The following is a 27,977-nucleotide window of genomic DNA, read 5'->3' on the forward strand; positions in this document are numbered from 1 at the left end:
TACGACTGACCCCTGTGGGACCTCGCTTGTCACAGGCGCCCACTGTGATACCTCGTCACGTGCCATGACTCGTTGTTGCCTCCCTGTCAGGTATTCTTTGATCCATTGCCGAGCTCTTCCTTTTGTACGTGCCTCATCCTCTATCTTTTGCACTAATCTCTTGTGAGGAACTGTATTGAAGGCCTTCTTGCATTCCAAGAAAATGCAATGTATCCACTCCTCTCTCTCGTGTCTTACTTCCGTTAAATTGTCATAAAACTCTAGAAGGTTTGTGATACAGGATTTGCCTTCCCTGAATCTGAGCTGGTTGTCGTTAGTAAATTTGTTCTGTTCCAGGTGTTTCACCACTCTCCTCCTGATAATCTCCATGACTTTGCATTCTATGCACGTCAGTGACACTGGTCTATAGTTTAGCGCCTCGTTTCTGTCTCCTTTCTTAAAAATGGGGACTTCGTTTGCCATCTTCCATACCTCAGGTAGTTGCTCAGTTTCAATGGATGTGTTGAAAATTGCGGTTAGTGGCACACACAGCGTCTCCACTCCCTCTCTAAGGACCCATGGAGAGAGTTGCCTGGTCCCACCGCCTTTGAGGTATCAAGGTCACTTGGCAGCTTCTTCACCTCCTCCTCGGTTGTGTGCATTTTATTCAACACTTGTTGGTATATCCCTCGTTGGTGTACCCCTCTGTTCTGTCTTCCCAGAGTCCTTTCTGTCTCCACTCTTAATACTTCCTTAATTAAATCTCAAGTTGAGGTCCTCACATACTTCATGGTTGTTCCTCGTGAGCACCCCACCTTCTTTCCTCAGCTTGTGTGTGTGTGTGTGTGTGTGTGTGTGTGTGTGTGTGTGTGTGTGTGTGTGTGTGTGTGTGTGTGTGTGTGTGTGTGTGTGTGTGTGTGTGCGTATTTCTTTTACCAGAATTACAAGTATTAAATAAAAGAAGCAGATTCAGCATGATCATCTGATTCATGATCACATCATAACTTCTCCAGATAGTCTACTTCATTTTATTTGATTAACTAGTGATATTTAAACTTTCTTAAGGTGTGAAGTGCTATAATACAGTTATACTTACTTCAGGACGCTGTGACTTCTATACATCAAGAGAGAGATTTCTGCCCACCATTATGGCTTCGATAGCACATAAGGACAGCCCTTTAATTCCTGCATTTAATAAGAGGTACTTAAGAAGATCAAACTGTTTCTTAACACAGTTTATTAATACTAAGATCCCAGGGGCAGTAAGTCACTCTACCCGACCTACCTAGGCTGTCCTTGAACACTCACACTTACGGTATTATGTAAAACAACCTCTGTGAAAAAATAATGAACATTCAACTGCTTTCGTGATTTCTTACATTATCAAAGATAAGTAAAAATAGAAGGCTTATTAGGATTGCATGTCGCCTCATCTATTACATAATACCAGTTCAAGTATGATGCGCTGGGAGCTTCAAGGACCTATCATTTACAGTTTAAATTATTCCCAAATTTTATTAATTTTAAATGAATCTAATTTGTATAACCCACAATTATTTATTTTAAAATCAAAACTATTTTTTGTGAAGCTTAATTCACTTATAGTTTTCTTATAATATCAATTCAATTGACAATCAAGGAGTTTATGAAGTTTGAGAAAAAAATGTGTTTATTAAAATAATAAATAGAAAAATATGAAGTTAAATAAACTGACTGAATCCGAATTGAAAAAAAAATTGCGATGATCAAAGCTTCAACGGATAACTTACTGCTAGCTTGGAAGCTCTGTAGATAACCTCGAGGATACAGACGAAGACGTAGATGTTTCGACCAGATTTCCTTGTACTACTAAAGTGATGAGGACAATAGAGTTGACCACGACGACTGTATCATATGTTCATACGATTTTCTGATAGGCAACTAGGTGAGGTGGAGGCTAGTGGAGTCGGCCAGAACATCAGAATTGTACCTCAATCATACGATTGGATGGGAACTTTGGTCAAAAAACACTATCACTGAGAGTCTTATTATACAGACAGACCCAAATGGTCTGCAAAATAGAGAGACCCAATTCTAGTCCTACGGGCAGAAAAAAATAGAAGGCAACTGGGTTATGGCATTGAAACTTACGAGTAGCCACATTAAACCTAAGGAAATGCAGGTAAATTAATACAGTGTGCAATCTAGTGGATTTCTTACATGTAGGATAGTCAGAAGTAGAGTGACGGTACTGGCTTACCAAGCTACTAGGAAAACTCCAGGGATGGTAGGGATGCTGACAGTTACAAACCCTGAATAGTTTGACGGATAACTACTCGTTTGCCCATAAAATTTGTACTAGCTGTTCCTATTCCTCACACAACTTTCTCGGCATTGTGAAAATCAGTTGACTGGGTATCAAAGCTATTTCAAGTTTGACAGGCTGGAGGGAAAAATGACCTGTGTGAGTGAAGGCACATTCCACAGATGACTGTTGAAATCGTAATAACACAATTGTAAATAAATCACGGTACGTGTGGGACTCGAACTAAGGGCAAGAGAGTCTTAAAACTCAAGGAGAGTACATAAGCCACTTAGCCAGCTGGTTACAATATACGTAGTTAGATGAATCTTATTGTAGCCTGCTGGTCCAGTGGCTTACACACTGGCCTGGAATTTTTTGACTCATTAGCCGTGAGTTCGAGCCTCGCCCATACCGTGTTTTTTTTTCCAAGGGTTGCTAATGGTGGAGGAGGAAGAAAGTGTGGAAGAGTGTAGTCCCAGATATGGTTGACTGTCTCACAGCCTAAATGGGAAGTGAGGGCTTGTGGAAGGAGTGGAAGTGAAACACAGAGAAGGCAGGCCTAGCTGGCTGAGTCACACCTGCCCGCTCACATTATTACACATCACATCAGTATAAACAACACAGTACTATACACAGTCTACCACTTTCAACAACACACCACTATACACAACATATGGTAAACCCCAAAGAGAGAGGAAAAAAAGTAAACACTCACTGTATTACCAGAACAAGTTTGCACGATGTGTGTATATGTATGAGTGAAGGAAGACTCACTCACCAGTTTCTCCCAGACCTTCTTTTCCGTTTCCTCCACAATGTCCTCCCCTAACAAACCCCTCCAACCCAGGCCTGACCATGGTATATCCACAAGCCAACCCTCTGACACTGATTTTATGTTCACAAAAATTTCTTAATTCTAATAAAAGAAATGAAATGCAAGGTCTTCTTGCCACTCCAAAAGGAACTGTAGTTATTCACATACAGGTATGTTGATACATACATACATACATATACATATATATATATATATATATATATATATATATATATATATATATATATATATATATATATATATATATATATATATATATATATATATATATATATATATATATATATTATATATATGTATATATATATATATATATATATATATATATATATATATATATATATATATATATATATATATATATATATGTGTGTATATATATATATATATTATATATATATATATGTGTGTATATATATATATATATTATATATGTATATATATATATATGTATATATATATATATTATATATTTATATATATATATGTATATATATATATGTATATATATATATATATATATATATATATATATATATATGTATATATATATATATATATATATATATATATATATATATATATATATATATATATATATATATATATATATATATATATATATATATATATACATGCGCTGGCATGGCAAGACGTGTGGCGGGCTAGCTGCGGGATTTTCAATTATAACTCTGCAGTGTTTTAAAAACTGAGGTTGGAGAGTTGAAGGAGGAGGTCTTGCTTCTCCAGGAGGAGATTAGGAGGCTGAAGGTCCACCTCAATGGGTCTGGGAGAGAGTGTGAGGTGGCTGGAGTTGTGGGGAATGAGACTTCTGGCAGTGAGGTGCAGTCTGTCTCTCGCTGTGAGGAGGCTGTAGTTGGGGAGGTAGCAACGGCTACCAGCAGTGAGGTGCAGCCCAGCACCTGCTACAAGTGGCGAGTTGTTCACAGTAATGGGAGGCGCATCAGAGTAAGGAAAGTTAAGAGTGAAGATCTGAAGGTAGGAAATCGCTTCTCTGTTCTCCAGGATGAATGTACTTCAGTGGCCAGTGAAGGTAAGGGTACTACTGCCCCTGCTAATGAAGGTAAGCGCATTCTTGTGGTTGGTGACTCTCAGGTAAGATATATTGACCGTGCTTTTTGTAATAGGAATAAGAAGATGAGAGATAGAGTGTGCTTCCCTGGAGCTGGTGTTGGGGACATTGTCAACAGGCTGGATAATATCATGTCAGGTAATGGGAACAAGCCCATTATCTGTCTCAGTGCTGGTGGAAATGATATTGGGAAGGGTAGGAGAGAAGAGCTGCTAGATAAGTACAGGGCAGCTATAGATTTCATTAAGTCTAAGGGAGGGATCCCAATCATATGTAGCATCTTGCCTAGAAGGGGAGTAGGAAATGAATGGTTGTCTAGGGCAATTGGTGTAAATTGCTGGCTAGACAGATACTGCAAGGAACTTGCAATCCCATTCATTGACAACTGGAACAACTTTTATGGCAAACATGATATGTATGCAAGGGATGGGGTACATCTCTCTGGGGCAGGGGTGGTAGCACTTGCAGACTCGATTGAGAAGGCCATTGGTGAAATGCCTATGATTTTAAACTGATGGAAGATAGAGGTATGGGTGTGTGTGGGAAACAAGCAGGTTGCAACACTAGGGTTGGAAACAGTAAATGTATAAAAGGCATTCAGCATGAAGTTATAAATAAAGACAATAGAACAGGTCAGCAAACAAAGGGGGACAGCAGAGGGCAGCAAGGGACTAGCTCCCTTAAGGTTTACTATACTAATAGCAGGAGTGTTAGAAATAAGATAGATGAGCTAAGATTAATTGCAAGTGCAGGAAACATAGATATTATTGCTATAACAGAGACCTGGCTCAATCTGAAAGATAGAGAGATGCCCTCTGAATGTCACATACAAGGCTATAAATTATTCCACACTGACAGGGTCAACAGGAAAGGTGGTGGAGTAGCGATGTATGTCAGAGACAATTTAAATTGTTGTGTTAGACAAGATATTAAATTAGAAGCGTCAGCCACTGAATCTGTTTGGTTACAGCTTCTCGAGGGCCGAGAAAAACTAATTTTGGGTGTGATTTACAGGGCCCCAAATCTTGATAGGGAGTGCAGTAAACTTCTATGGGACGAAATTCGTAAGGCATCTACATACGAAAATGTTGTGCTAATGGGAGATTTCAACTATAGACAGATTGACTGGAGCAATTTGACAGGAAATTTAGAGTCGGGTGACTTTCTTGATACGATCCAGGATTGTTTTTTAAAACAGTTTGTGACAGAGCCAACTAGGGGAAATAACCTCCTTGACTTGGTTCTTGCCAGTAGGGAAACACTAATTAATAATCTTGAGGTTAATGATGAGCTTGGGGAGAGTGATCACAAATCACTCAGTTTTAATATATCATGGAATTCCCCTAATAATGGCAATCAAGTCTCCGTCCCTGACTTTCGCTTGGCTGATTTCATAGGACTGAAAAATTACTTAGGTGGGCTGAACTGGAATGACCTGACTAAGGGTCAGGTAGGTGGTGATGGTTGCCGATATGATGCTTTCCAGGGCATAGTTCTAGCTGCTCAGTCAAATTATGTTCCAAATAGGGAAATCAGATCAAACAAAAATGATCCTAAATGGATGAACAATAGATTAAAATATCTGATTGGTCAAAAGAGAGGCATATATAGGCAAATCAAAAGAGGAGAGGGGCAATTAAGAAATCGATATATTCAGTTAAAGAGAGAAATAAAAAAGGGAATTAGAAAAGCAAAAAGAGATTATGAGGTTAAAGTTGCAAGAGAATCGAAGACTAACCCAAAAGGATTCTTTCCGGTATACAGAAGTAAGATCAGGGACAAGATAGGCCCACTCAAAAGTTCCTCGGGTCAGCTCACTGACAGTGATAAGGAAATGTGTAGAATTTTTAACACATACTTCCTCTCAGTTTTTACACAGGAGGATACCAGCGATATTCCAGTAATGATAAATTATGTAGAACAGGACGATAATAAACTGTGCACTATTAGGGTCACAAGTGACATGGTCCTTAGGCAAATAGATAAATTAAAACCTAACAAATCCCCAGGCCCTGATGAACTGTATGCAAGGGTTCTAAAGGAATGTAAAGAGAAGCTTAGCACACCTTTGGCTAATCTTTTCAACATATCACTACAAACTGGCATGGTGCCAGATAAGTGGAAAATGGCAAATGTGATACCTATTTTCAAAACAGGTGACAGGTCCTTAGCTTCGAACTATAGACCAATAAGCCTAACCTCCATAGTGGGAAAATTTATGGAATCAATAATTGCCGAGGCAGTTCGTAGCCACCTTGAAAAGCATAAATTAATCAACGAATCTCAGCATGGTTTTACAAAGGGGCGTTCCTGCCTTACGAATTTATTAACTTTTTTCACTAAGGTATTTGAGGAGGTAGATCATGGTAATGAATATGATATTGTGTATATGGACTTCAGTAAGGCTTTTGACAGGGTCCCACATCAGAGACTATTGAGGAAAATTAAAGCACATGGAATAGGAGGAGAAATTTTTTCCTGGATAGAGGCATGGTTGACAAATAGGCAGCAGAGAGTTTGCATAAATGGGGAGAAATCAGAGTGGGGAAGCGTCACGAGCGGTGTTCCACAGGGGTCAGTGTTGGGCCCCCTGCTGTTCACAATCTACGTAAACGATATAGATGAGGGCATAAAGAGCGACATCGGCAAGTTTGAAGATGACACCAAAATAGGCCGTCGAATTCATTCTGACGAGGACATTCGAGCACTCCAGGAAGATTTGAATAGACTGATGCAGTGGTCGGAGAAGTGGCAGATGCAGTTTAATATAGACAAATGCAAAGTTCTAAATGTTGGACAGGACAATAACCATGCCACATATAAACTAAATAATGTAGATCTTAATATTACGGATTGCGAAAAAGATTTAGGAGTTCTGGTTAGCAGTAATCTGAAACCAAGACAACAGTGCATAAGTGTTTGCAATAAAGCTAATAGAATCCTTGGCTTCATATCAAGAAGCATAAATAATAGGAGTCCTCAGGTTGTTCTTCAACTCTATACATCCTTGGTTAGGCCTCATTTAGATTATGCTGCACAGTTTTGGTCACCGTATTACAGAATGGATATAAATTCTCTGGAAAATGTACAAAGGAGGATGACAAAGATGATCCCATGTATCAGAAACCTTCCCTATGAGGATAGACTAAGGGCCCTGAAACTGCACTCTCTAGAAAGACGTAGAATTAGGGGGGATATGATTGAGGTGTATAAGTGGAAGACAGGAATAAATAAAGGGGATGTAAATAGTGTGCTGAAAATATCTAGCCTAGACAGGACTCGCAGCAATGGTTTTAAGTTGGAAAAATTCAGATTCAGGAAGGATATAGGAAAGTACTGGTTTGTGGATGTGGATGAGTGGAACAAACTCCCAAGTACCGTTATAGAGGCCAGAACGTTGTGTAGCTTTAAAAATAGGTTGGATAAATACATGAGTAGATGTGGGTGGGTGTGAGTTAGACCTGATAGCTTGTGCTAACTGGTCGGTTGCCGTGTTCCTCCCTTAAGTCAATGTGACCTGACCTGACTAGGTTGGGTGCATTGGCTTAAGCCGGTAGGAGACTTGGACCTGCCTCGCATGGGCCAGTAGGCCTTCTGCAGTGTTCCTTCGTTCTTATGTTCTTATGTTCTTATGTTCTTAACTCCGGATCAACGAGGCTGACCAGGTTAAGACTCAACAGGACTTATTGTGAATATTCTGGGAAGATTCCAGTGAAGCGAGAAGACATTTCAGTGCACCATTTCAAGGTAAATTGTGGAAGTGTTGTGCAGTTTGTAAATGTTGGTGAGGGGTGGTAGTGAGGAAGACGGCCAGTGGAGGGGTGGGGGAGTACAAGGCCTACACTGTGTATGAGTACCGGCCAAGATTATCGTACATATAAACCTCGAAAAGCTCTTATAAAAACATGTATATCCAGCACCATGCACCATGCTTCCAGTTAACTTGGAAATGATTGTGTCGATGCATGGACTATTTAGAGGCATATGTTATGGAAAAACAATGTGAAATTAATGTTAACGAGGGAGTGACCAGTCAGTGCATCCACCCCCACGTCACGGGGGTGGGTGGAAGAGGGCGGGATGTGTAACTGGATGTGTAACTAGATGGTGAGTGAACACATTGGTTCAGCAGTGCCCATACCCACATTGTTCATAGTGTACATGGGAAACAAATAAAGTTATTGTGTATTGTAAGACAGTGTGAACAATATATAGTGCGCAAGTCCATGTGTATTGTACTTCCCGGGATAACCCCACTCAACAACCTGCGCCTCCCCCACCTAATTCCCAGGGGAAGTTTTCTCCTTCCCCTCCCAGCCCCTCAAACTCCACCAGGCCACCACGGTCAAGTTCACTACCTTCCACGCACCATACCCACCCAGCATGTCATATTCCACTCCTATTGTCTAGTCTAGCAGATGGATGCCAACCAGGAGGAAGCAAGCAGCCAGGGAAATGGCACGGTTGGCAATACTAGGAGAGGCAAGTGTCGGTCATGCTTACAGCTTCGTTGTCTCAACTCGAATGGTTTCCTCCGCAAGCACGGTAGTTGCCCTGGTTCAGGATGTCCTCCTGTGGAAAGTGATGATCCAGAGCCACCTCAGGCACCTGAACCCTCACCAACAGATTTCATCTCATCAGACAATCTCTTGGAAGCAATTAAAGCAACAGGTACCAGGACACTCACACATATTCCCAAAGCAGCCCGTCCACACGCAGCTGGGAAACTTACAGACCTCCTGAAAAAAGTAAACGATGGTTCCACTATCTTAAATGCTCCACCAACCATCAAGGCATGGCACAACTTGCTACTTTTTGGCAATGTCTGCTTAGCTGTGCCGGAAAGAAGGGGAAAGAGGCTAGCCTCCATGATAATTAAATCCTTAAGAGATTTTCCTAGAGTTGATAACCTCATTCGCCTTCCCCGTCAACACAAAAAAGGGAGAGGCAGAACCCCCACTCACTCTACTGACAGTGAAAAAGTAAGAGTCCAGGTGAGCAAGAAAATTGAAGAGGGCAACACAGTGGGGGCAATAAGAATTATTACCAGTGAAGATACAGTTGCTCCCAGGGATGCTGACACGGCTGAAGCACTTAGAGGAAAGCACCCTGCCAGGAAAACCAGTGGCACCAACAGTTCCAACACCTCTGTCCCCACTATGGAACCATCGATAGTGGAAGACTCAGACATTTACAAAAACAATAATGTCGTTCCCATCTGGCTCTGCTGGGGGTTACACTGGAATAAGGCCACAGCATTTAAAGGAAATGGTTAATCCAGTTATTGGGGAAATTGCAGAGACACTGCTTTCAGAGATCACAAGGTTCGTCAACAGTTCCTTGGCTGGTCTGATCCCTGATGAAATTAGACCTTTCTTTTTTGGTGCAACACTTTGTGCACTTAAAAAGAAGGATGGAGGAATTCGGCCAATTGCAGTAGGCAACACCTTACGCCGCCTCCTATCCAAAGCTGCTGTCAGAAGTATTCGTGCACAGGCAGCCATGATGCTTCAACCAAACCAGCTTGGCTTTGGGGTCTCTCAAGGAAGTGAAGCAGCGGTTCATGCAACAAGGGCGTATATCAACAACCTGCCTGAGGACATTGCAGTGGTAAAATTAGATTTCAAGAATGCGTTCAATCTCCTGAAAAGAGACGTGGTATTAGCAGCAGTACAAGAACATTTCCCTGGTCTCTTCCCTTTTGTTTCAGCCGGGTATAGCAAGGAATCAATGCTTCTCTTTGGAGAGCATGAAATTACATCATCGGAGGGTGTCCAATAAGGAGATCCTCTTGCACCATTTCTCTTCTGTATAGCAGTTAGGGAAATCACAGTCAGACTGACCAGCGAGCTAAACATTTGGTTCCTAGATGATGGCACACTAGCAGGTACAAAAGAGTCCCTCCTACATGACCTTACACAGGTAATGACACGGGGACAGGAAATGGGTCTCATCCTGAATCCATCCAAATGTGAAATCATCTCAGTCAGTCAACAAGTGATAAATGCAGTGAGATCAAAACTACCAGGAGCAGCAGTCATTGCCCCCACAAATAGTGTCTTGCTAGGAGCACCTCTGGGAAGCAATGCCATTGACACAATTCTCAGGAAGAAATTGGAAGAGTTAAGGAGAATGGAACAACGAATAGGCAATCTGGACACCCACGATGCCTTGTACCTTCTCACAAAGTGCTTGAGTTTGCCCAGGTTGACATATTTCCTAAGATGTGCACCTTCATATGATAACCCTATACTGCACGAATATGACAGTATTCTGAGGCAGATTTTTACGAAAGTACTTAACCTTACTCTAGAAGACGGGCAGTGGAACCAAGCTACACTTCCAGTCAGACTAGGAGGCATTGGTGTCCGCAAGTCATCACAGATTGCGTTACCTGCTTTTCTGTCCTCGTGTATTGCATCCAGAGAGCTTGTAGCAGCGATTCCCCCTGAACATCTTAGGGACAAGATTGGAGCCCAGGACCAAAAATTCATTGACGGAGCAATGATCTGGGATAATCTAACGGGCTCAGAAACCAGACCTGCTTCCCCCAACAACTACAAACAATCGCACTGGGATGGTCCAATAGTGGAAAATATAGCCTCAACGATGCTTCAGAGTGTGTCAGGGAAGGATAGAGCCCGCCTCCTGGCAGTGAGAGCCCCTCATGCTGGGGACTTTCTGTTGGCTGTTCCCAACTCCGGCCTTGGCACACGCCTCGACCCACAGACCATCCGCAACGGTGTTGCCCTTCGACTTGCCGCCCCTATTCTCGACGAACACAGGTGTATTTGTGGCAGTGAAGCAGCAGACCGATTCGGGTACCATGGTCTTGTGTGCCGTAAATCCGAGGGAAAGATTGCAAGACATGAGGAGGTTAATAACATTATCAAGAGGAGCCTCACAACAGCTGGATGCCCAGCAGTAAGGGAGCCACCCCAACTATGCAGATCTGACGGCAGCCAGAAGCGTCCAGATGGTATCACCCTTCAAGCCTGGACAGATGGGAAGCAGGTGGTGTGGGACTATACATGTGCATCTACCTTGGCTGATACCTATCTCCAATACACCAGGGAGGAAGAAGGGGCAGCTGCCAGCTTTAGGGAGTCCCAAAAGTCTAGAAAATATGGAGAACTTGCCCATCATTATATGTTTGTTCCCATAGGCTCAGAGACCCTTGGCTCATGGGGAAAGAGTGCATCTAATTTCCTTAAGGAGCTGGGAAAAAGACTCATCAGGGTAACTAGGGATCCCAGGGCAGCTAGTTTTCTGTTCCAGCGGCTCAGTGCGGCTGTTGAAAGGGGTAATGCATGCTGCATTTTGGGCACACGCCCCAGCTCTTTGGAGCTGGATGAGATTTTCGCCTTATAATCGGTGATACATACGTAACAACATGTACCGTATATGCCACCTTTATATCAACAATGTATCTCTTAAATCTTCTGTGCCATATTTCATAATATATATATATATATATATATATATATATATATATATATATATATATATATATATATATATATATATATATATATATATATATATATATATATATATATATATATATATATATATATATATATATATATATATATATATATATATATATATATATATATATATATATATATATATATATATATATATATATATATATATATATATATATACATATATATATATATATATATATATATATATATATATATATATATATATATATATATATATATATATATATATATATATATATATATATATTTTATTATCACACTGGCCGATTCCCACCAAGGCAGGGTGGCCCGAAAAAGAAAAACTTTCACCATCATTCACTGTCTTGCCAGAAGGGTGCTTTACACTACAGTTTTTAAACTGCAACATTAACACCCCTCCTTCAGAGTGCAGGCACTGTACTCCCCATCTCCAGGACTCAAGTCCGGCCTGCCGGTTTCCCTGAATCCCTTCATAAATATTACTTTGCTCACACTCCAACAGCACGTCAAGTATTAAAAACCATTTGTCTCCATTCACTCCTATCAAACACGCTCACGCATGCCTGCTGGAAGTTCAAGCCCCTCGCACACAAAACCTCCTTTACCCCCTCCCTCCAACCTTTCCTAGGCCGACCCCTACCCCGCCTTCCTTCCACTACAGACTGATACACTCTTGAAGTCATTCTGTTTCGCTCCATTCTCTCTACATGTCCGAACCACCTCAACAACCCTTCCTCAGCCCTGTGGACAACAGTTTTGGTAATCCCGCACCTCCTCCTAACTTCCAAACTACGAATTCTCTGCATTATATTCACACCACACATTGCCCTCAGACATGACATCTCCACTGCCTCCAGCCTTCTCCTCGCTGCAACATTCATCACCCATGCTTCAAACCCATATAAGAGCGTTGGTAAAACTATACTCTCATACATTCCCCTCTTTGCCTCCAAGGACAAAGTTCTTTGTCTCCACAGACTCCTAAGTGCACCACTCACTCTTTTTCCCTCATCAATTCTATGATTCACCTCATCTTTCATAGACCCATCCGCTGACACGTCCACTCCCAAATATCTGAATACGTTCACCTCCTCCATACTCTCTCCCTCCAATCTGATATTCAATCTTTCATCACCTAATCTTTTTGTTATCCTCATAACCTTACTCTTTCCTGTATTCACCTTTAATTTTCTTCTTTTGCACACTCTACCAAATTCATCCACCAGTCTCTGCAACTTCTCTTCAGAATCTCCCAAGAGCACAGTGTCATCAGCAAAGAGCAGCTGTGACAACTCCCACTTTGTGTGTGATTCTTTATCTTTTAACTCCACGCCTCTTGCCAAGACCCTCGCATACATATATACACATATATATATACATATGCATATACATATATACATATATATATACATACATATACATATATATACATATATATATATATTAATGTTAATTAATATATATTAATCACTCAGATATATGAACAAACTAACAGATACTGAAAAAGATATGTGTATATCTGCAAAATGTGCTAACACTCTTTTTCCTATAGGATTCTGTCAATGACGGAAGCCGGGCTGTATTACCAGTGGCTGAAAATCAGCCTCCCTAATTCTACATCGTGTGAGCATCCTCCCACCAAGATCACTGTCAGCTCGTCTCTCTCTCTCAACAATATCTGGGTGATCTATCTTATGTGTGTGTTTTCTGACACTGAAAATTTTTAACAAGAATTGATATTCATTAATATAGCAAGTATTTTTATATATTAATACTAATATACTAATCATATAACAAGTATCGTTATAATATAACAAGTATTGTTATATTAATGCTAATATAGTAATGATATACTAATGTATATGTGGTTTCCTTTCCAGGGAATGTTTGTTATCCTCGGAGGTGGACTGATTCTCAGCACAGTCATTTTCTGCCTGGAGATCGTCACCAACTTCTTCATATTACCTTGAAAATCTTACATAACAATGCAAGCTATCTGGAAACATTAATAATTTCAACTTCAATGAAAAAATGATAAATGAAGATTAGAAAGACAATTTGACACTTTTAATGGACCTATTTCTACTATAGACACACACACACACACACACACACACACACACACACACACATACACACAATCAAGTGCAAAGTCATGAAGATTGGGGAATGGCAAAGAAGACCGCAAACGGAGTACAGTCTAGGGGGCAAGAGACTACAAACCTCGCTCAAGGAAAAGATCTTGGGGTGAGTATAACACCAGGCACATCTCCTGAAGCGCACATCAACCAAATAACTGCTGCAGCATATGGGCGCCTAGCAAACCTAAAAACAGCAACCCGACATCTTAATAAGGAATCGTTCAGGACCCTGTACACCGTGTACGTTAGGCCCATATTGGAGTATGCGGCACCAGTTTGGAACCCACACCTAGCCAAGCACGTAAAGAAACTATAGAAAGTGCAAAGGTTTGCAACAATACTAGTTCCAGAGATAAGAGGTATGCCCTACGAGGAGAGGTTAAGGGAAATCAACCTGACGACACTGGAGGATAGGAGAGATAGGAGGGATATGATAACGACATACAAAATACTGAGAGGAATTGACAAGGTGGACAAAGACAGGATGTTCCAGAGATGGGACACAGCAACAAGAGGACACAGTTGGAAGTTGAAGACACAGATGATTCACAGGGATGTTAGGAAGTATTTCTTCAGCCACAGAGTAGTCAGGAAGTGGAATAGTTTGGGAAGCGATGTAGTGGAGGCAGGATCCATACATAGCTTTAAGGGGTAAATAGAGCGGGCTCAGCGCGAACGAAAAAAATTTTGTCGAAAAAGTCACAAATTGAGTTAATCATATAGAAAAATAGCTTAACTCTCTGGCAACACAATGGTACCAGAATCATTGTTCTACGACATTCCTACAAGGAATTATAGTCATATAAAACACCTAGTGTGACGTCACCACCCGCGGCAGGTGTGCTCACCTGTCGTCAATTTTTATTTTTTTCCGTTTTTTTTCGTGTATTTATTGTATTATTCTTTCTAAGATAATAATTGACGATTTAGCATCATAATACAGTGGATGGGACTTATACGTAGACTTACAGCCAATCAGGACCATTGAACCCTACAAGAATGGCGCAGCCAGCACACAGCTAGCTGTTGAGCCGCCATCCGGGGGCATACGGACGTTTCAGTAACCTACCTCCTATACCATACACCTGCAACATTTGCCACATTGCCCCCTATCCACCCTGTCATATGCCTTTTCTAAATCAATAAATGCCACAAAAACCACTTCACCCTTATCTAAATACTGTTCACTTATATGTTTCACTGTAAACACCTGGTCCACACACCCCCTACCTTTCCTAAAGCCTCCTTGTTCATCTGCTATCCTATTCTCTGTCTTACTCTTAATTCTTTCAATAATAACTCTACCATACACTTTACCAGGTATACTCAACAGACTTATTCCCCTATAATTTTTGCACTCTCTTTTGACCCCTTTGCCTATATACAAAAGAACTATGCATGCTCTCTGCCAATCCCTAGGTATCTTACCCTCTTCCATACATTTATTAAATAATAGCATCAACTACTCCAAAACTATATCCCCTCCTGCTTTTAACATTTCTATCTTTATCCCATCAATCCCAGCTGCCTTACCCCCTTTCATTCTACCCACTGCATCACGAACTTCTCCCACACACTCACAACTGACTCTTCCTCACTCATATGTATATATATATATATATATATATATATATATATATATATATATATATATATATATATATATATATATATATATATATATATATATATATATATATATATATGTGTGTGTGTGTGTGTGTATGTGTGTGTGTGTATGTGTGTGTGTGTATGTGTGTGTGTGTATGTGTGTGTGTGTATGTGTGTGTGTGTATGTGTGTGTGTATGTGTGTGTGTGTATGTGTGTGTGTGTATGTGTGTGTGTGTATGTGTGTGTGTGTGTGTGTGTGTGTGTGTGTGTGTGTGTGTGTGTGTGTGTGTGTGTGTGTGTGTGTGTGTGTGTGTGTGTGTGTGTGTGTGTATGTGTGTGTGTGTATGTGTGTGTGTGTAGTCACCTAGTTGCACTCACCTAGTTGAGGTTGCAGGGGTCGAGTCGAAGCTCCTGGCCCCGCCTCTTCACTGGTCGCTACTAGGTCACTCTCCCTGAACCGTGAGCTTTATCATACCTCTGCTTAACACACCTCCATCAGAGTGCAGACACTGTACTTCCCATCTGCAGGACTCAAGTCCGGCTTGCAGGTTTCCCTGAATACCTTCCTAAATGTTACTTTGCTCACACTCCAACAGCATGTCAGGTATTAAAAACCATTTGTCTCCATTCACTCCTATCAAACACGCTCACGCATGCTTGCTGGAAGTCCAAGCCCCTCGCACACAAAACTTCCTTTACCCCCTCCCTCCAACCCTTCCTAGGCCGATCGCTACCCCGCCTTCCCTCCATACGTATATTATTGTAACCACGAACAAGTGGTATTTGATCAATAACAACACTGTGAATAGCCGAGGACTCGAGCCCATGTCGTTTTGGCCCACCTCATGGTGAGCGATAATCACACGAAATCACACGAAAATCTAACCCACAGGACCATCCATTCCTACAATGAGCACGCACCCAGAAGAGCTAGGTGTTTTACCTCGATCCGAGAACATATGATGGTGTGGGTGCCTCATAGCTAATTTTATTCTTCTCCCCGTTTGGTGTACTAGCCTCCACAACCACTATATATGTGGAGAGGCTATTTAAGCCAGCATCGCAAGTTTTACCTATTCAGCACGAATAGGTAAAATGAATGAAACCACGATACAAGTGATTTCGAATCATTTACCAAACTGCGGCTGGCCAGGATTCGACCCCGCGACACATTGTCCCGCCTCAAGAGGCCACACAATGTACATGTCACCTTACCAACTGAGCCATCGATCTTACAGGCAACATAAGCCAAGCGAATTAGGCTTGTTTCATGTTGCGAGGACACTCGTGGCAGTTGTATGCTCAAGTCTTGGATCAGGATAAATTAAACTGTGCATGTTATAATAAGGTTAGGTAACTTCTCTAAGGTTCTTATAGGTTCTAAATTATTAATTTTTACATTACCATAAATTTAAAAAAAAATATATCTTTGAACGTATAAAAGATAATTTTAGACAGAACATTAAATATAAGCATTCCGTAAACTTTCTCCTCTTATCGCAGACACCATAACTGTCAAGAAATATGAGACCACTTCCCACTATCCAAACCAACGAAAAAGTAGAACTCGTCTACACCATTACTGTGAATGAATCTGAAAAAATGTAATAAACTAGGTTATCGTTTTGCAATTATTGCTATTATTCATAAGTGTGCTTTGTCAAAAGAATTCTTGCTTTGAATCGGCATGAGCTGCCAGGAATCATTAATTCATTTTTTGAAAATTGACGGATTTGTGGTAAAAAAAGCTTCGGCATTTATGATTCACGCCCAGGAAATCAATTATTGCCTGCGTCCAGTCTTGTTCACCTCCGTGATGTATGATATCCACACACACACACACACACACACACACACACACACACACACACACACACACACACACACACACACACACACACGCACGCAGAAGTATGATAAAGCTCACGGTTCAGGGAGAGTGACCTAGTAGCGATCAGTGAAGAGGCGGGGCCAGGAGCTCGGACTCGACCCCCGCAACGTCAACTAGGTGAGTACAACTAGGTGAGTACACACACACACACACACACACACATATATAAACGGTAACAGAAGTAAAATAGGAGAGAGAGGGGTGGGTTGATTGCATTTTCTTGGACTGCAAGAACGCCTTCGACTCAGTTCCGCACAGGAGATTAGTGCAGAGGATAGAGGGTCAGGCAAGTATAACAGGAAGGGCACTGTAATGGATCAGAGAACACCTGACATGGAGGCAACAAAGAGTCATGGTACCTGATGAGGTATCACAATGGGCGCCTGTTACTAGCGGGGGTCCCCCAGGGGTCAGTCCTAGGACCAGTGCTATTTTTGGTATATGTGAATAATATGATGGAAAGGATAGACTCAGAAGTGTCCCTGTGCGCAGATGATGTGAAGTTAGTGAGGAGAAAGAAATCAGATGAGGATCAGGCAGGACTACAAAGATACCCAGACGGGCTGGACGCGAGGATCAGAAACTCTCTCGTCGAATTTATCCCCGCCAAATGCAAAATCATGGACATCGGGGAAGGGCAAAGAAGACCACTTTGAAAAATTTTCTGATTTATCCTCTGATGAAATTAATATTAGTAAAGGAATGGTATATAGCTCTATGTTAAAACCAAACATTCCCAGTTGCCCTCAAAGATTCTTTAAGTCTTATGATACACTTAATAACAATAAAAATTTGCGCCTTACTAAAGCAGACAAAATAGCAATAGTAATTATGAAAGAAAATGATTACCAAGAAAAAATGAATAATCTCTTAGATGATACTGAAACCTATTCTAAACTTAGGAAAAATCCCCTAGAAACCGCTAACAGCAATTTCAATAAAACAATAAAACTTCTACTGAAAGGCAAAGATGAATTAGTCAAACAATTTACTTCCACTAATCCATCTTTACCTTACATGTATGGACTAATAAAAACACACAAACCAGGGAATCCAGTCAGACCAATTACTAGCTCCATAGGGTCAGTTTCATATAAATTATCCAAATGGCTTGTTGATATTTTGAGCCCTATTGTTGGCAAAATTTCTAACTTTAATGTTAAAAACAACATAGACTTGGTTGATAAATTAAGCTCCTTGACTGACTTAAATGATTTTAACATGGTTAGTTTTGATGCTACTTCCTTGTTTACGAAAGTTCCTGTTGATGATTTATTAAGTTTCTTATCTGAAGAACTCGTTAACTATGATTTACCATTGCCAGTTCCTACTATCATTAAACTTATTAAACTTTGCATTGTTGATGCAAAATTTGTATTTAATGATAAGTTTTACACTCAGAAGTTTGGTATGGCAATGGGAAATCCTCTTTCACCTGTTCTTAGTAACCTATACATGGAATTTTTTGAAACAAGGTTGCTTAACACAATCCTCCCTAATAGAGCTAAATGGTTCAGATATGTTGATGATATTTTGTGTCTTATGCCCAAAATTGTAGATATACACCATTTCCTCGGCAAATTAAATAGCTTAGCCCATTCTATAAACTTTACTGTTGAGTTTGAAGAAAATAACTCATTGCCTTTTCTAGATGTTTTAATTATTAGTAATAATGAATTCAAATTTAAAATTTACAGAAAACCTACAAATAACTGTTCCTATGTCCACTATTATTCCTCGCATCAAGATAGAGTCAAACTGTCTGTTTTGTCATCAATGTTTTTGAGAGCTTTACGAATCTGTAGTCCTGAGTTCATAGATGAGGAAATATCCAAAATTTATGAAATAGGTAATGATTTAAAATACCCAAGGAATGTAATTGATAAATCTTTTAAAGTTGCTAGAAATACTTTTTACAATCCAAAAAGGGACAACCAGCCTTATTCAACTAAAAATATGTTGGTTCTCCCTTACCATGAAAACTTGGTTGATATGCATTCTCTTCTTAAGACTTTTAATATTAAAGTTGTATTCAAAAATCTTGATACAGTAAAAAAACTTTTGATATAGAATTCCCCCCGAAATGCTGATGGATGTGTCTATAAGATTCCTTGTAAAATTTGCGATAAAGTTTATTACGATCAAACTGGTAAATATCTCGAACTAAGATTAAAACAACATAAATATAGCATTGGAACTGGACAAGATTCCAATGCTCTATTTATTCATGTAAGAGATTTTAACCATCCAATTGATTTTCAAAAAGTTGAGAAAGTAGTATCAAGCAAGTCCATGGTCGACAGGAATATAATTGAATCTTGTTTCATAAAAAGCAGTTTTGACAATAATATGAATATTTCCTTTGGTTTATATAAATTAGATCCATTTATAATTAATAGAATTTGGGAAGAATTTAATAATACACTGGACACATAATTTTTAAATTTTCTTGGGTAGAATAGTTTGTGGGTGAGTTGTGCAAAGGACCTATCCAAGTTGGGTCGGCGCGCGTCAGGTGTTTAACCGTTGTGGGATCTGATAGTGAGGTGCTGGCCAGACCCCTTATATAGCTTACTTGGATGCTTTACTTTCATAGTTCCTTGATAATGTGAGTAGTCACGAAAGCGCTTGGAATTTCTCTATTCTTTCAGAGTGGTTGTTTTGCATATTCTGAAATCACCTGTTTACTGTGATCTTATTGCATATATATATATATATATATATATATATATATATATATATACATATATATATATATATATATATATATATATATATATATATATATATATATATATATATATATATATATATATATATATATATATATATATATATATATATATATATATATATATATATATATATATATATATATATATATATGTAAATATATATATATATATATGTAAATATATATATATATATGTAAATATATATATATATATATATGTAAATATATATATATATATATATATTTATATATATATATATATATATCTATATATATATATATATATATATATATATATATATATATATATGTGTGTGTGTGTGTGTGTGTGTGTGTGTCGTGCCGAATATGTAAAACTGGTCAATTAGCAAGAACTCATTAAAAATTAAGTTCTTTCTAAAATTTTCTCTTATACGTTTAAAGATATATTTTTTTCATTAATGTTAATGTAAAAATTTTAGTTTTACACCAAAAGAATCTTAGAAAACTTACCTAACCCTATTATAACAAGAACAATTTATTTTATCCTAACCCAACTAAATATATTTTACATTTGTTTACAGAAATTTAATACTAAAAAAACACAGTGAAATATATTTTTTTCGTTAGGTTCAGAATGATTTTGGCGAAATTATTGCATACACAAACTTTCACTTGTCCTATATGGCAAGATGAACGTTGCTATTTAAGCCAAGATCGCAAGTTCTGCCTATTCGGCACGACATATATATATATATATATATATATATATATATATATATATATATATATATATACATATATATATATATATATATATATATATATATATATATATATATATGTACACACACATACACACACACACACACACACACACACAGGCAGATGAAGCTGAGGAAAGAAGGTAGGGAGCTCACCAGAAGCTATCAAGAGGTATGTGAGGAGCTCAACAAGAGATTTAAGGAAGTATTTACAGATGAGACAGGAAGGACTCTGGGTGGACAGAACAGACGGGGACGCCAACAAGGAATATACAAAGTGTTTGATGACATACACACAACTGAGTAGGAGATGAAGAAGCTGCTAAGGGACCTTGATGCCTCAAAGGCAATGGGACCAAACAACATCTCCCGGTAGGTCCTTAGAGAGGTAGCAGAAATGCTGTGTGTGCCACAAACCACAATCTTCAACACATCCCATGAAAGTGGGTAACTACCTGAGGTATGGAAGACGGCAAATGTAGTACCCATATTTTAGAAAGGAGACAGAAAAGGGGCACTAAACTGTAGACTAGTGTCACTGACGTGTATAGTATGCAAAGTCATGGAGAAGATTATCTGGAGGAGAGTGGTGGAGCACCTGGAACGGAACAAGAGTATAAACGCCAATCAGCAAGGATTTATGGAAGGCAAATCCTGTGTCACAAACCCAATGGAGCTTCACGATAAAGTAATGGAATAAGATACGAGAGAGAGGGGAGGGATGATTACATCTTCTTCTACACAGTTCCTTACAGAAGACTGGTGCAGAAGCTAAAGGATCAGGTGCATATGACAGGATGGGAATTGCAATGGATCAGAAAATACCTGACAGGAAGGTAACAATGAGTCATGGTACGAGATGAGGTATCACAGTGGGCGCTTGGGATAAGCGGGGTCCCACAGGGGTCGGTGCTAGGACCAGTGCTATTTCTGGTATATGTGAATGACATGATGGAAGGGATAGACTCAGAGGTGTCCCTGTACGCAGATGATGTGAAGTTAATGAGGAAAATTAAATCAGATGAGAATCAGGTAGGACTTCAAAGAGACCTGGACAGACTGGACACCTGGTCCAGCAACTGGCTTCTCGAATTTAACCCTGCCAAATGCAAAATCATGTAGATCGGGGAAAGGCAGAGAAGACTGCAAACAGAGTATAGGCTAGGTGGCGAAAGTCTGCAAACCTCGATCAAGGAGAAAGATCTTGGGGTGAGTATAACACCGAACACGTCTACGGAAGCACACATCAAGCGAATAGCTGCTGCAGCATATGGGCGCCTGGGAAACCTGAGAATGGCGTTCTGATACCTTAGTAAGGAATCGTTCAAGACACTGTACACCGTATACGTCAGGCCCATACTTGAGTATGCAGCACTTGTTTGGAACCCGTACTTGATCAAGCACGTCAAGAAATTAGAGAAAGTGCTAAGCTTTGTGACAAGGTTCCAGAGCTAAGGGGAATGTCCTTCGAAGAAAGGTTAAGGGAAATTGGCCTGACGACACTGGAGGACACGAGGGTTAGTAGAGACATGATAACGACATACAAAATACTGCGTGGAATAGATAAGGTCGACAAAGACAGGATGTTCCAGAGATGGAACACAGAAACAAGGGGTCACAATTGGAAGTCGAAGAATCAGATAAGTCAAAGGGATGTTAGGAAGTATTTCTTCAGTCACAGAGTTGTCAGTTAGTGGAACAGTCTAGAAAGTGACGTAGAGGAGGCGGGAACAATACACAGTTTTAAGATGAGGTTTGATAAAACTCATGGAGCACGGAGGTAAAGGACCTAGTAGCAATCAGCGAAGAGGCGGGGAGAGGAGCTATGACTCGACCCCTGCAACCACAAATAGGTGAGTACAAATACACACACACACACACAAACAAGGGTTGGACGCGTGGTCCAGCAACTGGCTCGTAGAATTTAACCCCACCAAATGCATAGTCATCAAGATCGGTTAAGGGCAAAGAGGACCTCAGACACAGTATAGGCGAGGTGGCCAAAGCCTGCAACCTCACTCAAGGAGAAAGATCTTCGATTGAGTATAACACCGAGCACGTCTCCGGAAACACACATTAACAGGAGGCCTGGTCACAGACCGGGCCGCGGGGGCGTTGACCCCCGGAACTCTCTCCAGGTAAACTCCAGGTAAACCAGATAACTGCTACAGTATATGGGCGCATTGCAAACCTGAGAATAGCGTTCTGATACCTCAGCAAAAAAATCGTTCAAGACTCTGTATACCATATACGTCAGGCCCATACTGGAGTATGCAGCACCAGTTTGGAACCCACAGCTGGTTTAAAACATCAAGAAATTAGAAAAAGTGAAAAGGTTTCCAACAAGACTAGTTCCAGAGCTAAAGGGAATGTCCTACGAAGAAAGGTTAAAAGAAATCGGTCTGACGACACTGGAAGAAGAAGGGTTAGGGGAGACATGATAACGATATACAAAATACTGTGAGGAATAGATAAGGTGGACAGGGACAGAATGTTCCAGAGATCGGACACAGAAACAAGGGGTCACAATTAGAAGTTGAAGACTCAGATTAGTCAAAGGAATGTTAGGAATTATTTCTTCAGCCATCGATTTGCCAGGAAGTTGAATAGTCTGGCAAGTGATCTAGTGGAGGCAGGAACCATACATAGTTTTAAGACGAGGTATGATGAAGCTCATGGAGCAGAGAGAGAGAGGACCCAGTAGCGGTCAGTGAAGAGGCAGGGCCAGGAGTTGAGTCTCGACCCCTGCAACCACAAACAGGTGAGTACATACACATACGCACCTCGACCCCTGCAACCACAGCTAGGTGAGTACATACACACACACACACACAAACACATAGGAAAAAATCGATCAGACAAACTGATTTTCAAGACAGAAATGGAGCGAAACAGTATCCTGCAAGAGAAATCACTGCTGAAGGAATCATTAACATACGAAAGGGTATTCCTGGATCACAACAGAACATGATCAGAACGATAGCATCTGTTGCAGAAGACACGAAAATGAAAGGGGCTAGAAAGAGAGACAAGAACAGAGTCAGCGAAGGAAAACCAGAGCCTGGCAGAGCACAAAGTACAAGTACATACAAAACCACCCTCAGAACCACACAGGCAAACACGCTATCCCAATATAAACCACAATCCACGCTTACAATCCCCACCCCACACTATCCTGTAGAACCTCATAGCACACTGCCAGGTCCCCCACCTCCACAGACCCCAAGAACCCAATGCTGGAGAGGAAACTGAAGATATGGTATACCAACGTTAATGGAATAACGAATACGTGGGAGGAGTGGAATGAGATAATCAAAGAGGCATCACCAGACATCATAGCTCTCACCGAAGCCAAGCTCATGGGAACGATAACAGGTGCAATATTTCCAATAGGATATCAGATCTTGAGGAAAGATAGAGGGGGTGGAGGAGTGGCACTGCTCGTCAAAAACCAATGGGATTTTGACAAGAGAGGAGACAGAGAAGCAAGAGACTGCATAATAGGAACCCTTCAGTGTGGAGGTCCCAAGTTGGTAATTACAGTGTTGTATAACCCACAACAGAACAGCAGGAGACCAAGGAAAGAATGTGATGAGAGTAATAGAGCAATGGTTGACACACTGGTTGAAGTGGCCGGAAGAGCTGATTTGAGTAGGGCAAAGCTGCTGATTGTGGGCGACTTCAGTCACAAAGAAATTGACTGGGAGAACCTGGACCACATGGGGCCCAGAAACGATGAATTCTAAGATGATGGAGCTGGTACTGGAAAGCCTCATATACCAACATGTAAGAGACACTACCAGAGACAGAGGAGAGGGCGAACTAGCAAGACTGGACTTAGTATTCTCCTTAAGTTGTCCAGATATTGAGGATATCATTTAAGAAAGATCCCTCGGGGCCAGTGACCAAGTAGATCTGAGCTTCGAATACATAAGTATACTTATAAGTGGAGACGGAAGCAGGAAGGGCAGGACAAATAAAGCCAAGCTACAAGAAAGGGGACTACACAGGCATAAAGAATTTCCTGCACAAGTGTCAGTGGGACAGGGCACTGACAGAGCCAGAATCGAAAATGCACAGGTAAGAAGGGAGGCCCAACGACAACATGAAAATAATGCAGCAGCAAAAGCCAAATCTGACCTGAAGCTCTTTTACAGCCACATCAGGAGGAAGACAACTGTCAAGGACTAGGTAATCAGGCTGTGGAAGGAAGGAAGGAAAGAAGGGAGATCACAAGAAACGACCTAGAGGTATGTGAGGAGCTCAACATCAGATTCAAAGAAGTGTTCACAGAGGAGACAGAAGGGACACCAGAAAGACGGAAAAGTGGGGTCCACCATCAATTATTACACACTACATACAACCGAGGAACAAGTGTATAGACTAATTAGCGAGACAGATACCTCAGAGGCGATGGAGCTAGATATCATTTCTTCATGGATCCTGAGAGAGGGAGCAGAGGCACTATGTGTGCCACTAACAACAATCTTCAACACATCTATCGAAACTGGGCGACTATCTGAGGCATGGAAGACAGTAAATGAAGTCCAATTTTAAAAGAAGGAAACAGACACAAAGCATTATACAACAGACCAGTGTCACTGACATGTATAGTATTCAAAGTCAAAGATAAGATTATCAGGAGAATAGTGGTGGGGCACCTAGGAAAGAGTGAGCTAATCAACAACCAGCAGTGTTTCAGGGACTGGAAATCCTGTGTCACAAACCTACTGGAGTACTACCACAGGGTGACAGCTATGAGACAAGAGATAGAGGAGGAGTGGGTATATTGCTTTTTCATGGACTGTAAGAAGGCTTTTGACAAAGCTCCACACAAGAGATTGGTCCAAATGCTGGTGGACCAGGCAGGAATAACAAGGAAGGCTCTGTAATGGATCAGGGAATACCTGTCAGGAAGACATCAGAGAGTCATGGTACGAGACGAAGTGACAGGGTGGGTGCCACTGACCAGCGGGGTTCCACAGGGGTCAGTCCTAGGACCTGTGCTGTTTCTGTTATATGTGAATGACATGACGGAAGGAATAAACTTAGAAGTGTCCCTGTTTGCAGATGAAGTGAAGTTGATGAGAAAAAATCAAACGGAGGAGGACCAGGCAGGACTACAAAGGGATCTGGACAGGCTGCAGCACTGGTCCAGAAACTGGCTTCTGGAGTTCCACGCCACCAAGTGCAAAGTCATGAAGATTGGGGAAGGGCAAAGAAGACCGCAGATGGAGTAAAGTCTTGAGGTCCAGAGACTACAAACCTCACTCAAGAAAAAGGATTTTGGGGGGAGTATAACACCGGGCATATCTGAGGCGCACATTAACCAATTAACTGCTGCAACATATGGGCGCCTAGTAAACCTAAGAATAGAATTCCGACTTCTCAATAAGGAGTCATTCAGGACCCTATCCACTGTGTACATAAGGCCCATATTGGAGTATGCAGCACCAGTTTGAAACCCTTCCCTAGCCTAGCACGTACGGAAATCAAAGGAAGTGCAAAAATTTGCAACAAGACTAGTCACGGAGCTCAGGGGCATGTCCTGCGAAGAGAGGTTAAAGGGAATCGACCTGACGATACTGGAGGACAGGAGAGATAGGGGGGATATGAAAATGACATATAAAACACTGAGAGGAATTGACAAGGTGAACAGACAGGATGTTCCAGAGATTGGACACAGCAACAAGCAGTCAAAATTGGAAGTTGAAGGCTTAGATGAATCACAGGGATGTTAGGAATAATTTCTTCAGTCACAGAGTAGTCAGGAAGTGGAATAGTTTCGGAAGCGATGTAGTGGAGGAAGGATCCATACATAGCATTAAGCAGAGGTATGATAAAGCTCACGGTTCAAGGAGAGTGACCTAGTAGCGACCAGTGAAGAGGCGAGGCCAGGAGCTTGGACTCGACTCCTGCAACCTAAACTAGGTGAGTAAACTAGGTGAGTACACACACACACACACATACACACACACACATACTCCCGGTCCAACTTCCACACTCACAAACACAGCTATGACTGGACCACTGGAACCACAATTTGGTGAGTACAATTAGGTGAGTAAACACACACACACACACACACACACACACACACACACACTAGCCGAAGTGGAAAGAAGAGCACACATGGGGGGAGCAAAGTTACTAGTTATGGGTGATTTCAATCACAAGGAGATTGACTGGGAAAACCTGGAGCCCCATGGGGGTCCCGAAAGATGGAGAGCAAAGATGATGGATGTGGTACTGGAAAACCTCATGCATCAACATGTTAGAGACACTACCAGAGAGAGAGGTGAGGATGATCCAGCAAGACTGGACCTTGTATTCACCTTGAGTAGTTCAGACATCGAGGATATCATGTATGAAAGGCCTCTAGGAGCTAGTGATCATGTGGTTCTGTGCTTTGACTACATAGTTGAGCTCCAAGTGGAGAGAGTAGCAGGAATAGGATGGGAAAAACCAAACTAAAAATGGGGAAACTACTCAGGCATGAGGAACTTCCTGCAAGACATTCAGTGGGAGAGGGAACTGACATGAAAACCAGTACAAGAAATGATGGACTATGTGACAACAAAATGCAAGGAGGCAAAGAAAAGGTTTGTTCCCAAGGGAAACAGAAATAATGGGAAGAACAGAACGAGTCCTTGGTTCACCCAGAGGTGTAGGGAGGCAAAAACTAGGTGAAATAGAGAATGGAAAAGGCACAGAAGACAGTGAACTCAGGAAAATAAAAGAGATTAGCCGAAGAGCCAGAAACGCATATGCACAGATAAGAAGGGAGGCTCTGCGACAATATGAAAATGACATAGCATCGAAAGTCAAGACTGACCCGAAGCTGTTGTATAGCCACATCAGGAGGAAAACAACAGTCAAGGACCAGGTAATCAGACTGAGGAAGGGTGATGGAGAGTTCACAAGAAACGACCGAGAAGTATGTGAGGAGCTCAACACGAGATTTAAAGAAGTATTTACAGTGGAAACCAGTAGGACACCAGGAAATCAGAACATGGGGGTACACCAACAAGTGCTGGATGAGGTACACATAGCCAAGGAGGAGGCGAAGAAGCTGCTATGTGAACTTGACACCTCAAAGGTGGTGGGACCAGACAACATCTCTCTGTGGGTCCTTAGAGAGGGAGCAGTGATGCTGTGTGTGCAATTAACAA

The 27,977-nt window shown here is 40.9% G+C and overlaps 1 protein-coding gene across 1 annotated transcript in view; it reads left to right on the forward strand.

The window, feature by feature from the left end:
• Positions 1 to 13,654, forward strand: part of LOC128688813 (glutamate receptor ionotropic, delta-2-like) — a 44,378-nt gene extending 30,724 nt beyond the window's left edge. The window contains exons 9-11 of the mRNA XM_070085677.1: positions 1,081 to 1,180; positions 13,237 to 13,366; positions 13,565 to 13,654. Of these exons, the coding sequence (XP_069941778.1) occupies positions 1,081 to 1,180; positions 13,237 to 13,366; positions 13,565 to 13,654 (320 nt within the window). The remainder of the gene's footprint in view (positions 1 to 1,080; positions 1,181 to 13,236; positions 13,367 to 13,564) is intronic.
• Positions 13,655 to 27,977: the final 14,323 nt, after the last annotated feature.

The sequence above is a fragment of the Cherax quadricarinatus genome, chromosome 16, assembly GCF_038502225.1.
Source record: "Cherax quadricarinatus isolate ZL_2023a chromosome 16, ASM3850222v1, whole genome shotgun sequence".
NCBI classification, from domain to species: Eukaryota; Metazoa; Arthropoda; class Malacostraca; order Decapoda; family Parastacidae; genus Cherax; species Cherax quadricarinatus.